The sequence below is a fragment of the Plodia interpunctella genome, chromosome 6 (genome assembly GCF_027563975.2).
Source record: "Plodia interpunctella isolate USDA-ARS_2022_Savannah chromosome 6, ilPloInte3.2, whole genome shotgun sequence".
Classification (NCBI taxonomy): domain Eukaryota; kingdom Metazoa; phylum Arthropoda; class Insecta; order Lepidoptera; family Pyralidae; genus Plodia; species Plodia interpunctella.
Window position 1 is genome coordinate 4,862,169 of NC_071299.1, and position 14,178 is coordinate 4,876,346.

Here is a 14,178-nt window from a genome sequence, read left to right on the forward strand (position 1 = left end):
TGTCTAAACAGGAACGTAGAAATAAAACACAAATTTGGCACAAATATTTTTATTTTTCAACTATGACCTTAATAGATTTCATTAATTTGACAGTAGGTACAAATCGATCGGTTCCAACAAACAAGTGACTTCATAGTAATCGATTGATCGCTTGTCGAGTGTATTAATTTATTTCTAGTAGTTTCCATGGGAAAGTAGCAACTTATCACATCAAAAGTAGCACAAGCAAGTATTATCTTAATACTTCACGACTAAGGTATTTATGATTATAATTAAACAGGTATAAATGCTGTTAAAAGGTAACAAGCTTAATTTCGCATTCATATTAAGATGAGATAAGATTAAAATTCAGAGATCAATTTAGGTACCATTTCAGATATCATTTAAAGATCATATAAGAAAAAAATTAACATTTAATTTGACCATTTAATTAGATAATACTGCCAAATTAATGATATTCCGAATTTTGAATATTCATTTTTATTTACTTCCAATAAAATCTTGTATTATGTACAATAATATACAGATCAGTTTTATTATTATTAGCTCTAATAAAATTGGCGTTTCGTTCTAAAATTAAAATAGTACATATAACAGCTATCTGTTTATATTAAGCTAGCTAATTTTCCTAAGTTTATTCTCTGTTTTCATATTAAATTTATTTATTATTTTAACATTTACATAGTTTTAAAATTACTTGCATACTTAATAATTATATACATATTCAATTCAATTCATACCTTGCTTTTAAAGTATGAAGTTAGGTGTTACACATATTATATTTTTTTACGTAGCTATTTGTAGTGGGCAAATTCTATCGATATAATATATTTCTTACAATACACATATGTATTTCGTATATAATTTCGTATGCAAAAGAGTGACCTAATAATTCTGAATACCTATCAATAAAGCCATCACATATTCTCGATGCGAAAAAGAAACACGACAGTTTGCATTATTCCAACAACTTAAAATTAGTATTTCGTGATTTTTCTCCAATTATATATATTTACCTATTCTAATTGCATAAAATATGTCGAAATCTCTTATATCGTAACTTTAAATCATCTACCTATTAGTATATTTGTAGATACATTAGAGAGAGAAATGCATAAGACTTTAAATATCACTAGATGACTCACATCCAATAGAATTGTATGTCATTTCTATAACAAAGAAATGTTTGGTCCAAAATTGGAAACGACAATATTTGAAAGATTACACTAAGTAACGCAGATAATTTATTATACTAAGTAACGCAGATATGAATTTAATCATAAACATTCAATTTATATTTTCATTCATTTTAATAATATTAATTTAATAATAAAATTAAGGTTCTAATTTTCATTTGACTCATTTTTATAAAAGGTAAGCTGACAAAAAACAGGTCAAACCAAATTATTTTCTAAGGACGAAAAATGATAATTTGCCGCTATTCATAACAGCTGTTATTTTTAATTATTGCGTGAAATTTGAACATTTAACATTAAATTAATTGCTACTAAATTTCAAGTAGAATGATGAAGAAGTAGTTATCAAGTTAGGATCAGAACTGACAAAACTGTATTTGAGTTTTTACCATAGGCTCTTTAGAGAGAGATCACTACATGACGCTAATATTTTTTAAATTTTTGAACTGGTAAGTTGCTATCTGTGCTAGGCCTTATAATTACCAAATGCGAAGACCGATGAAATCAATTAATCAATACACCATCGAACTATTAAGTTCGATTTGAGTTTTAAAGTTTATTGCTCATAGGTTTTATCATAATTTTATAGAATCTGTGCAATTGGAATAAGAAGAAAGATTTCTTGATGAAAGAGTCTAATATAAGATATCAAATCATATTAACAACTTGGAAATCTACGTAAAGCTATGGTAGTTTTAATTTAAGATTAGCCTTTCTTTAAGCGTAGGTTCTTAAAACCTATTTCTATAAAAACCTATTGAAAAAATATTGCTTATAGGAATTGTGTTACCATTATTAGAGTTCTGAAGAAGACTAGGTAATAATATTAGGTATAAAGCATAAGTTGATAAGAGAGAAAATATCTAGACTATATCTAGAAGGTGCAAGTCTAGGAAGAGTGTTACTCTATTTGCCTACTTTATAGACGCATATGGCAGTTTATTTATTTTATCGTACTAACTACATCTTAAACAGTAACTATGAATACTTATATCCAAGTAAAATATTGTTATTTGAAAATGTAATTGATATAATTAGATTTGGTTTTATGCTGAATCGCTTTTGTTGTCCTAAAATTAAGTATTTTGTTTCAAAACAACTTAACGTGTAAACTTGAAATGTAGCTGTAACATTTTTTGGAGCATTCATGTAAGTGTTAGGAAAGAAATTTTGAAAATTCGTAAATTAAAAAAAAAACGTAAAACGCGGCAAATGAAAATATATAATTTTATAGTCTTCCTAAGTTGTTAGTCATTTCTGTTTTGCGAAAAAGTTATTTTTATCAGCTAGTTAAAAATAATCAGAACAAAAAAGTATTATTTATATCCTCCACAGATATTGTGCTTATGCGATCAGGTTCTTCACAGCAATGCTTTTTCAGAATAAGAAATCTAAATAAATTACTTCACGTGTAATTTGAAGATACGATTTACCTTTTTCTAATATTTATTTTGATAAATAAGCGTATTAAGTAGTATTTGTATTCTATTCACAGAACTTTTAAAGTTGTATATTAAGTTTTGTTATATATAAGTTGTGATGTTTATATATAAGTTGTAAGTTTTGGTTAAAAATCTAGTAATGAGTTCCACTTACACAAGCGATAAGCGTTGAAAAATCTCGTGCCACTACTAATTCAAGTGTCTTCTACCACACATCGCATCGTATATATATATTTATAAAAAAAACAAAATGGTGATACATAATAATGTAGGAACTAATACACCTTTAGTTTATGCAAAGGTTTTCGGATAAGATGAATTTGAAATCTTCAAACATCTTATCCAATAATAGCAAAACAACGAAAAATATACACAGTATGTTAGGAAAATCATTAATTAAATACACTAATACCTATTCTTATTACTAAGTTCAATTATTTGAAATTATAATTATTGGAAAACAAATATTAATGGATTTAAAAAAAAATGAGAAAGTTTGTGAAGTTGGTTGGTATATACTACTTTATCAAGAGAAATGAAAAATACCTAATAGGAGATTAAAGACAATGTATTAAGGGTGGGTTGCACCGTCAAATTTGACGTTAACATTAACGTGCGCCATTTTGTCTAAACGTCAGCGGGGCGCCGGTTAAAACCAAGGTCAAATTTGATGGTGCAACTCACCCTTAGTCATTTGTACAATATATAAGCATTTTTACTTTTTGAGTACGAAAGCAAATCTACTCATATTCTAGATTTGAATTGAAAATTATTTATTTTTATTATTCAATAAATTGTACTGTTGTATTTTATCGCAAAATCTAATTGAAGTGGAATGTTGGATATATAAAACTTAACAATTTTTATTCGAGGTTAAACTTAGTATCTAATACTAAAAATCGAGTAAGTTTTACGTTTGAATTTGCATTCAAACTTTTATACTATAGAAACTTATGTTCAATTCGAATGGAAATAAATATATTTCCTCCCTCTACATAGACTATAGGATAAAGCACTTTATCTCCTGGTCACAGCTATTTGTCATATTTTACATACAATTTACATTAACATATAAACATACTCAATTCTACAATTCCTCAAATTTCTATTAAATTATTTGAAATTCTGGACGAAACAATCTCCATCGCAATCTATCCAGTACCAATATTTATATTGCTCGACGCGGATTGAAAACTGTGAATTAAATTTTAATTAAGGCAGCTTTCAAATACGATAATACCAAGACACTGAAATGAACACCGATGTCTAACTAACGCCTGAGAGACGTGTCCGCGTCAAACATTATAAAAAGGCACTATATCAGCCATCTCGCGCCTGCTCGTGTTGTCTCCTCTCGCACTTGCGACGAGCAGCAACGACAACTTCTAAATGATTCTACAAACCAATTTCTTTCCACCCGCGCTGAAAATTCCTTTCATCCAGGATCCTGTTTTGGATCCAAGTTTGCACGTTTTTCTTGTAATGCTGCTAGAAGAGCTTCTCGCACTTCCCTTTCAGAACTTCGCCATAAACGAACTAACTCCTCTTCTGATAACTGGGATAATTCTGATCTGGCGCCCATTGGTGGTATTCTTGGATATGGGGGAGCTGGAGGAACCTCATGCTCTTCTGATACCAGAATTTCAACACTCGCTCTAGAAATGGGTGCGTCTGTACTTAGATAATTATCTGATCTGTCGGATACATCTTGATATGATCTAGTAGATGAACCTTCAGCTCTTCTAATCATTGGAGATGGAGTTTTGAGACGGGTATTAATATCTGGGGGAGAATTTGTTAGACAGCTAACATCGCGGCTTAATCTTCTTCCTATATTCATACTGGTTCTTTCATATATATTCGAAACGGACACTGATTCAGAGTCTAGTACAGAATCTGTACTAAATCTTCTAACGTTAAGACCTGCGAGACTGCATCGTTTCCGTCGTCCTCTGGGAGACCGGAGTAGCCGGGGGGAACGACCTTGAGGTCTCGGTGACCGAGATGGAATGTCGGGAGAAGGAGATAAAAATTTTGATTCTGTCAAGCCTTCTGAGACTTCAGTCGTTTCTACTGTTTCTTGCTCTTTAATTGAACCCAAAGAATGGTCACGTTGTTGTACTCTGAAAAAAAAAAACAAATTTTAATCCTAGTCTTCACGAGAAATCTAATTACACATTAACAAAAGACAATTTAATAATGCTTTCCAGAATTACCTACTACCTACCTTCGTATAGCCTGTATCATCTCGTATAGTTGTGTTCTGCTTTTACGGCGTCTGCGCTGTTCATGTTCCTTCTGAAACAAGGGTACTCTCCTGTCGTAATCTGATATTGCATCTTCAATCAATTATTCAAATTCAACCTTACAACAGCTTATGTTCGACTAACCCACCATGGCTTTAGACTGACGTATTTATACATTTTTTTATTGAACGATATTAATCACAACTTTTAGCGCAATTTCTGAGTAGTTTGAAGAAAAAACATACTTATGCCCTGAGCGACAGAGTAACTAAGTGATTTTATATTTTGTAATGATGACTATAAAAGTTACTGTCTAATATTACAGTTAGTCTAATATTACAAAAAAATAATAGTTTTACCCTTTTAACACTTTTCTGGAACAAAGAAGTAAAATGTCCCTGCCTTATAGTGTTGACCAATTCTCTGGCAGCATGATGTGGAGACACTAGCTCGACGCAATTTATGAATCTGTACAATTTCTGAAACAATACATTTTAATATACCTATTTGTTAATTATTTATTATTTGTGAATAGTTCTCTATGCAGAACAACAGAATTAGCTTAGTGGCACATCTCCCTTGTGAAGTTGATATTTTATTATATACCTAAATATTATAACTACCTAGACTAGGAACGATATAAAACACAATTGAAAAAGTTTACATCTGCAGCACAAAGATAAGTGGCAGTCGTCCACTGCTGAAAGCCGACATAATCCGTGAACCCATCTTGGATTCACGCTTGAGTAAGGCAAACAAATGCCTTCAAAGTGCGACCGCGGCCGCCCCAGGGCTAACTTGCGGCTTTTGACTTGGATACGTTAATACCAAAATCTTCATTTATCCCTTGTTACTGATTATATGCTTCACTGCTATGGAATGGACACGTGTCGGGATAGATAACGTATTTTGGCCAATTCATTGTAGGACTCTTAATTTATTGAAATACATGCCAAAAAAAAACTATTGCAAAACCTTAACAAATTAATCGTGTTAATAAAGGATATATACAAACAAATTCTCATGTCAACCCAACTATATGGTTTTACAAAACTTTGTTCTAAGTTAAATCGATACATATACGTATATGTATTGATACTACCTATTTGCACGTGCAAATAGGTATAGACTTCTAATAGTTACAAAAAGTTTGGAAAGTATAATTCATTTTCTGAAATACATCATATAAATTAAAAATAAACTCAGCATAGTTATAGTGATGATTCAGAACACGGCAACTATCTTTAAAAAAGTATGGCTCGTTTTTCCAGTCTATTGGATAGCTGATTCAACTTCCTATGGCACTTTCACATATATGCTAATAGCATTTTAGCTAAACAGCTGACAACGTGATAGCAGTAGGGACCAAAAGCTTAACGTGACTTCTCAAGTAAGCAAGATTAAGATCTTGCTTACTTAGGTACGACCCATATCATGAATTAATCCCAGTTGACACCATAAATTACTCAAAATTAGTAGAAATAAACATTGAATCTTTTGAGTTTGAAATTATTTTTACAAACCTGACTAAAGAACATGATGTTCCTGCTTCTCCATATTGTCCCTTTGGGCTGGTGTCGCAGCACAGGCAAAGTATATTTATAAAACAGATGCTCAAGGATCAATATGAGGCAGCCGACAATCATTCCCACGCCAAGTAGAATGAATACGCCCGCCACCGCCGCCACACCTTAAAGTCAGAATTCAAATTAAAGGACAATATTAACGAAGTTTTGATTTACAGCATACAACATCCTGAAAATGCGGGGAGCTACACTTTATCGTACTTTTCCTGTCTTTATATTTAATCTTACATTAAATAAATGTTTAATCTTCAGAAAGGGCTTCAATGGAATAAATATGCAATAGGATAGGAAAACATAAAGTATACCTCCTTAGATAATTTAACTGCTTCATTAATATAATATTTGGTAATAAATTAATTTATCTTTCGATTTGGCTACATTATACATTTTCTTTTTTAATTGTGGTTACACTTAATTTGTAGTATTTCATAATTCAGAATTAATTAATAAAATTAAAACAATATCTAAATAATAGTTTAGAAATCAGTCATCAAACAAATTAAATCAGTTAACAGACAGTTATTTCTAAAACACGTATAGAAAAGTTCTTCCTATAACTTTGTACTAATGCTTTCCGCTCATACAGGTGCTCGCGAACGGAATCGATTAGGCAATCCATCAGAGTTGCAATTTGTTCAAGCCTATTAAATTGATTGATCATACCTAGCTGTACTTAATGAAAGACAGAATTAACAGCGGGAAAAATTCAAACTACTACATAAGCATCCATACTAATGGTCAAGTTACTTATTTTTATTATGGTCATAATTAGTTTCTCACATATTGAAGGCCTATTTTCCAATGAAATGTGTACATACCTAATTAATATAATATTTTAAATATTTTGAGATTTTTCAAATAATATTTGCGTATTGTGATATTATTTTTAGACGTTTTACTATTTAAGCTGAGTCAGAGCTGGGTAAGCTTGCACTCACACTCTATCGATTGCAAGCGTAAGAAAAGAAAAAGAATCAGGATAACGATTCTCATGCCCTCAAACATATATTCCGTGCCGAAAACTTTTACGACTGTTTCGGAGATTAGCCCTAAACTCCATACTACGTTCACACAATGCCTTTGATATAGGTAATTGTCTGTTACAAAACACACTCCTAATTAGGAAAGTGTTCATTGTATTTCTCAATAATTTGATTTACGAAAATGATTATTGACCTGATCATCTATCGTACAAGATATTAGCAAAATAAACTTATTTTGCATCGGATAGCGGATATTTATTTTAGTTGACATTTTTTTCTAGCTATTATTGGTATCTCACTATTTGTTCAAAAGCCTCTCCTTATTTGTTCACGCATCTCTCTCTCTCTCGTTTCTTATTTCTATTTTAGTAAAATTAATTTTAATAGGTTTATTTCGTTTAATAGCGTCCGAATATAAAATTATTTTCCATTTATCTGATTTTAAAATTAATTGTCGTTTCTACATTTAACGACATTTATCACAAAATATCTTCCACGATACTTTTAGCATTAAATCAGTATTGATATATATTTTTATGAAATACATGATACAAGAGGCTATTCGGTATAAACTCCGCCCCTTGGAATACCACGAACGTTACCGTTAACTAGAACAGGAAGTTGTAACTCCCTCGAGCCATTTTATTTTGACAATGTGTTTCCTCAAAGTTATCCGAAATAAGATATACCTAACAGTATATATTCCAGCTCATTTTTTCTAACGATAAATCCTGTGTTTAATCTTTTAGGTGGACTGGTTGTAACACCCCCCACCTCACCACGTCTCGGGGTTGGATTAACGTAGGGTGGCGATAAATTCTAATGAAATTTCCGTCGAGACGAGCCAGCTGACTATGTACAACATGACGCTAACGTATACACGTTAAAGTAATAATTGCTCACTTGCAATGCTAGAAAGTGTTTGAAATACAAACTATTAATGGAGTAAACTTAGATTTCCAAAATTGTGAGTTCATATATAAACATACTTAAATTTACAGATCACCAATACAAGTTTAATTTATATTGGAGTGCAGTATGTATATTAATTTTCAATAAAAGTAAAACTTCCACGGTTCAAAACAGTTGATATACTTTACAATTGCTTCTCGTAATTCAATAAAGTTACCTAATTCAAAAGAGTTAACTTGTCATCACCAAACGAGACAAAACTTACGTTGTATATCTGTGGCAAATACACCAACAACAAATAAACAGGACAAAATTTTACCTAATGGTTTTGGTTGGATTCCATAGTCCGGACTCAGTTTAAAACATGATAATCCTCCGTACCACTTTTCAGTAAGAATATCCATGTACCCATTCGACGAATATTTTGCTATAACCGCTGAAATACTGTCCTGTAAAAAATAAAACAAGTTTATATTAATTTATATTTCGCATATATTATTTATTTTAACACAACGTTTACCGTTGGCTGTTAAAATGAACAAAAAATTGTTTTGAAAAATGAACGGGTACCAACTTTTTGCTAGACATACAACGATAAGTGGACGCATTTGTAAATGTCACCCATCTGAATAACGGGAAAACAATGGCGTCACAAGTCACATCTGCGACCATCAGTATTCAACAGAGCGTCAAAAAATGGCAAAAGTGCGATGTATATTTGGAGGCAAAATCTCCGATCCGAAAATCTATGTCACTTGTCCTCGCAAGCCTCTGAGGTATATTGAAGGACGTCAAGATAAAATGACATATAATCGGCAGAGTCTGGGCTACATGACACCCTGCTATCGATCACAACATTAGAAGGCTCGTGAGTCATCCATCAATCTCGCCTTGCAAAGATCCGGAATCACCTCCCACTCCCCCGCCACTTATTCCCCTTATGTCGTACTCATGGAATGGAAATACGCGTCACATTGTTACCGATGTTGTTAGCAATCCGGTTTTAGATGTCACCTGTGATGTGACATTGATAGGAATGTACGTAAATACACAAATCATTCGAGCACGACATAATCAAATGTTCGAAGTAATAGCAAAAAATGGAAACTAAAGTTATACAAAGTCAGCCAGTGAGAGAAGTCCTCATGAACCAGAATATACAGTAAGTATTATTTTCGTTTAATTTTTCCTTACTTAAAGATTTTCCAATTTCTAAATTAAAATGATAGTTTCGAATTATACATGATTAGCATTTAAAGCTGAAATAAACGAATGAATAAGAATTCGTTTTGATAGAGATAGAATATTTTCTTTACCTTCAGAGGAAATCCTTTGGCCATACCAATAGCATATGTATCTTCAGCAAGGGCATGATCTCCAACCCTTTGTAGCTTGCACCCATGGTCAGTGGCCCTATAGTAGTCTAAAACGGGAGTATCTGCTATCAAGAGGTCCAGAGTTCCATTCCTAAAATAAATAAGATTTTGAGTCAGACTTCTATTTCCGACAAAATTATAACATCAAAATGTTGTTACGAAAAAGGGTCAAAAATATTAGGTACAATGTAAACGTATGATATGAACCCCTCGTAAAGCTCAACTGTTAAACCGGAGCAAACAGTCCCCTTAAACTCCGAGCGACATAGGTATACACTCGCACGCTGCCGGCACACCACAATAAAAAGTCTTAACATTTTTTGAGGAACGAATATTTTTTATTTTGTAGGAGCGTAAAAGTGCTACTAATATAATGTTTTTATACATTATGTTTAAATCATCTTAATATAGGGCCTGAATATATAAATTTACCTGAGTCTCTGGATCCCTTCTTCTATATCTTGTAGAGCATAACGGCGCATTTGCTGCGCCAGCTGTGGGTTGTTTCTTTGGACGTAATATTCGGATACCGACGACCGCGCTGTCCCCACTCGCAATGAAAGCCACTAAAAATACTTTTTGTTAATTTCTCAAAAATATATGTAAACTTAATTGTAAATATTTAATTGTACTAAAATTACACTTACGTTGCTTCGTCCTTGATAATCGTCAACAGCATTATGAAAAAACAATCCAGCTATTAAGGCGGCTATATTGGCAGTGTAACTGGCGACAAATATCACAGAAAATCCACCCCAAACGTTAATGAGGAATTTGTTAGGCCAGCTTTTTGGAGCCTTAAAAGCAACTAAATGTCCACAAAGGAGACCCCACATAACCCAAAGGGCACTGGAAATACTAAAATTCTTTGATCGTTGACGTCCCCAAGGATTTAATCCAAAAGGAGATAACCACTCATAAATAGCCACTGCGATAGCGGTTACATTGAGTGACGTAAATATTGCTATCCATAATTCAGGTGAAAATGGTAACAAAAATGCTAATAAAGGTATATCCGGTCTTTGGTTTGGTGCTGCTAATATTGAAACTCCACTAAAAAAGTAGGGCTGGCTGTAATCAATTACTTCAGCTCGGGCCGATGATACACTTAATGCCGCAAATGACATATGTGCAGCTCCAGAAACTAAATCTCCGATAATTCCAGTCCATTTCTCAGGTTCATCATCAAATTCATCATCATACGGAAACTCATTATCTAAACCTTTGACGCTTCGATACTGCGCTCGATAACTTTGTTGATTAAGATACTGATTAACAGTACTTCTATACTCACTCAGTTTATGAAATGGTTTTACTAACTTTCTTGATCCATATAAGCCATCTTCTACTATATACAAATGAAAATCAAATTCCAATTCCTGGGCAATGTTTTCCAATAAATCCATAGCTAACCCGTAACAGCAGTGAGTAGCCATGCGAGAGAACATGGGTTTAGGTGTAGGAAAAAAGAAATCGGCCTCTTCTTGATCGGAATCTCGTTCTAGCTCATTAAATGCAAGAGTAAGATTATCTCGGTCGGAAGTTTGTGGACGATGGCACAAAAGTCCCCTGAGACACTGGCCATCTTCATCTAGTTCTCCTTCCATGACGAAAGGGGGCGCTAAAGCTGTTACTATTCGAAAAATTGTGCGCGCTCCATCTGATTGGCCGTGAGCAACTAGACGACCCCCAGGCCACACTATAGTGTGAAGTCTGACATCGCGCCCTTGGACACGCCCCACTTGTCTCCACATATTTCCACCATCTTCATTGGTAACTAAGTTGAGAAGACCAAAAGAAGCTGTGAGTGCACGCTCAGATTTATCGGTGTTTCCAGCTAAAGCCGCCGCCGCAGCTAAACGTGTCTCTCTGCAACAAAGTGAGAAAATATTTATTGTTTCAGTAACAAACAAACAAAACTTACGGTGTAAGGGTGGGTAACACCGTCAACTTTGACGTTAACTTTAACGTAAGCAAAGTACGCCGTTTTGTCTAAATGTCAGCGGCGCCCCGGTTAAAGTCAACGTCAAATTTGACGGTGCAACTCACCCTAAGTACTTCGTTTTAACTTTTACCTTCATTTTACGGTCATTTTACCGGTATTATTTTTTTTAATTACTATACTTCTTACTTTCGACTTTTTTTTTAACTGTTACAACATGGGGAGAGTAATAGACCCCTGTAATAGGACATGTTAAAAAGATAAATAATACCTTGATAAGAATAAACTTTTATGCAGAGGCCGTGACTTAAATTGCAAAGTAAGAGAGGCCACATCTATTAGTTTTGTTGAAAGGAAGAGACTAAATTGAATAAAGTGCAGTTAAGTAATGTGTGAAAGTATTGAAAATGTACTTACTTATATGCCAATAGAAATAGATTAATTAGAATTGTAAGAATCAATACCAAATAAAAGTCGCTAGTTCTACGGATAAATAAGATATTACGAATATGAAATAATCGGTTATTTAATATTTTTCCTATCTGTCAATTACTCATTTATATTCGCTGTCATAGTAAAAACTATATATAAATAATAATGATACGAAACTAGACTGGACAAAAACAAAGACAAGCCTACGTTGTAAAGAGAGATGATTGCGACTGCCGAGCTTAATGGTCAAAATATAAAACGATCACATCACGGAATGGGCATTTTATATCAAGGGAATAGCAACATGATTTCCTATATACATTTTGGATAATAATTTTTAGCTCATTTTTTAACATACACACTAAGGACTAAGAAGAAAGTAACGCTGACCTTAAGCCCTATGCTACGGAACGCAGTTTATAAGACCTTATTGGCATGAGCTATATGAAAGCTATTGAGACGTTGGCTTTTGAAATCCTTTTGTCCTAAGTTATTATTGACGTTCAATACAAGCGATTGCGTGTATTGAATGTTTATATGAACGTATACTAATACTTATATAACGCGATACTAATACTTATATAACGCGCGTTGAAAAGCGATCGAGCAAATGAAGCACTGTTGATCACAAAATCAAATCATTTATTCAATACACGCAATCGCTTGTATTGAACGTCAATAATAACTTAGGACAAAAGGATTTCAAAAGCCAACATCTCAATATATATATAGGTATAATTAACCAAACAAAAAAAAACTTTTAATAAAAGATCGAGCTGACCAGTTCCCCCCGGCAGCACCCGTTCACGAGTTGACGCGTGAGTCAGCCATCGCGAAGCTCAACCACAATAGAGGGAACCTCCCGACCCGATCCACGACACCGCTACCGGTTTGACCATTTGAGTGTGCATGACGTACTCGATCTCCATAATCTAACATAATAGATACCTATGTTACTTTCAGACACTTTCACATTAAACAATCCCGCGATTAATCTTCGACGAATTCTCTCTGCTATCTCATTATTTTGCGGTCGCATTAACCGAGAGTGCGTAAAACTGTATACACCAGGCTGACCTATTTAGCCGCCCTAATTTCTGAATGAACTAAAAATGGGAACTATCTTCGTCAAGTCATGTCAATAGGCCATCATTCCGCTAAGTCAGCGTGCAGAACTTGGCCGTTTGCCAGAATTCGCTTCCGTGTAGTTCCCGCCAATTTGTTATAATGTTATCAAGTTGGATTTAACCCGGAATATTAGTCATTTCTATATGTAAATAATCTCCATGTTTTTAAAACTTATACAAAAATACCAGTCTGCTCATGGACAGCGGTGTTAAGTTACCATTACGCAACATATTTGCGTTTCGTTTTCCTAAATGTTGAACATTGTTGTAAAATCAAACCAAAATAGGACTTCATTTTCAAGAGATACTAATAATTCAAAATCTTTGACTTGTTCTTTTTTGTCGTGATTTCGATGATGGTCTTAAACAAATGTTCACGTCTAGTAATTTTTCTCAATATAGTCTTTTTATTATGTATTCAGTCCTTCATTGCGGATGATAAGCTTGCCGATGGTCTGACAAATAAAGTTAGCCAAATCGTGCGAATTGGATTAGAAAACTTTGGAAAATGGATACTGAGCTCCGCCGCTTCATGTCTTAGGAAGGAACCGAGAATTTACTTACTCGTAGATAAAAAAGGGGGATGTAAAATTCAGTCCTTAAACCAAATAAAATACTTTCCGCACTTTCAATTAGCGTTTTATCGCTGCTAATAAATTAACCGCAGCAACCCGGATCTGGTTATCAGTTTAATCTGTAATTAATATCAAGTAACAACGTAACGTTTCCTCGCACAAGCAATTAGATAAACTTCAAGGGCCATTACCAAGCTTGTTTTAATAACTTGTCAAGATAGTGATTTTAGAACGTAAATAAAATACGACACTATCCTACATATTGAAATGTGGTGAAAATATTTTAATAGACAGTTAAATAAGGAAGATACAATATTAGATATTTTTTTAAATTCAGAGTTGCTATCATACGTATTGCGTC

At 33.4% G+C, this 14,178-nt stretch overlaps 1 protein-coding gene across 2 annotated transcripts in view; it reads right to left on the bottom strand.

The window, feature by feature from the left end:
* Positions 1 to 2: 2 nt before the first annotated feature.
* Positions 3 to 14,178, bottom strand: part of LOC128670645 (uncharacterized) — an 86,334-nt gene continuing 72,158 nt past the window's right edge. The window contains exons 8-15 of one of the 2 annotated variants that reach the window (XM_053746469.1): positions 10,389 to 11,610; positions 10,174 to 10,307; positions 9,682 to 9,832; positions 8,685 to 8,814; positions 6,408 to 6,574; positions 5,244 to 5,363; positions 4,866 to 4,933; positions 3 to 4,761 (exon numbers count right to left, since the gene is read on the bottom strand). In XM_053746469.1, the coding sequence (XP_053602444.1) occupies positions 4,074 to 4,761; positions 4,866 to 4,933; positions 5,244 to 5,363; positions 6,408 to 6,574; positions 8,685 to 8,814; positions 9,682 to 9,832; positions 10,174 to 10,307; positions 10,389 to 11,610 (2,680 nt within the window). In that variant the 3' untranslated portion in view covers positions 3 to 4,073. Of the gene's footprint in view, positions 4,762 to 4,865; positions 4,937 to 5,243; positions 5,364 to 6,407; positions 6,575 to 8,684; positions 8,815 to 9,681; positions 9,833 to 10,173; positions 10,308 to 10,388; positions 11,611 to 14,178 lie in introns of both variants that reach the window. The other variant, XM_053746468.1, reaches the window with a different exon arrangement.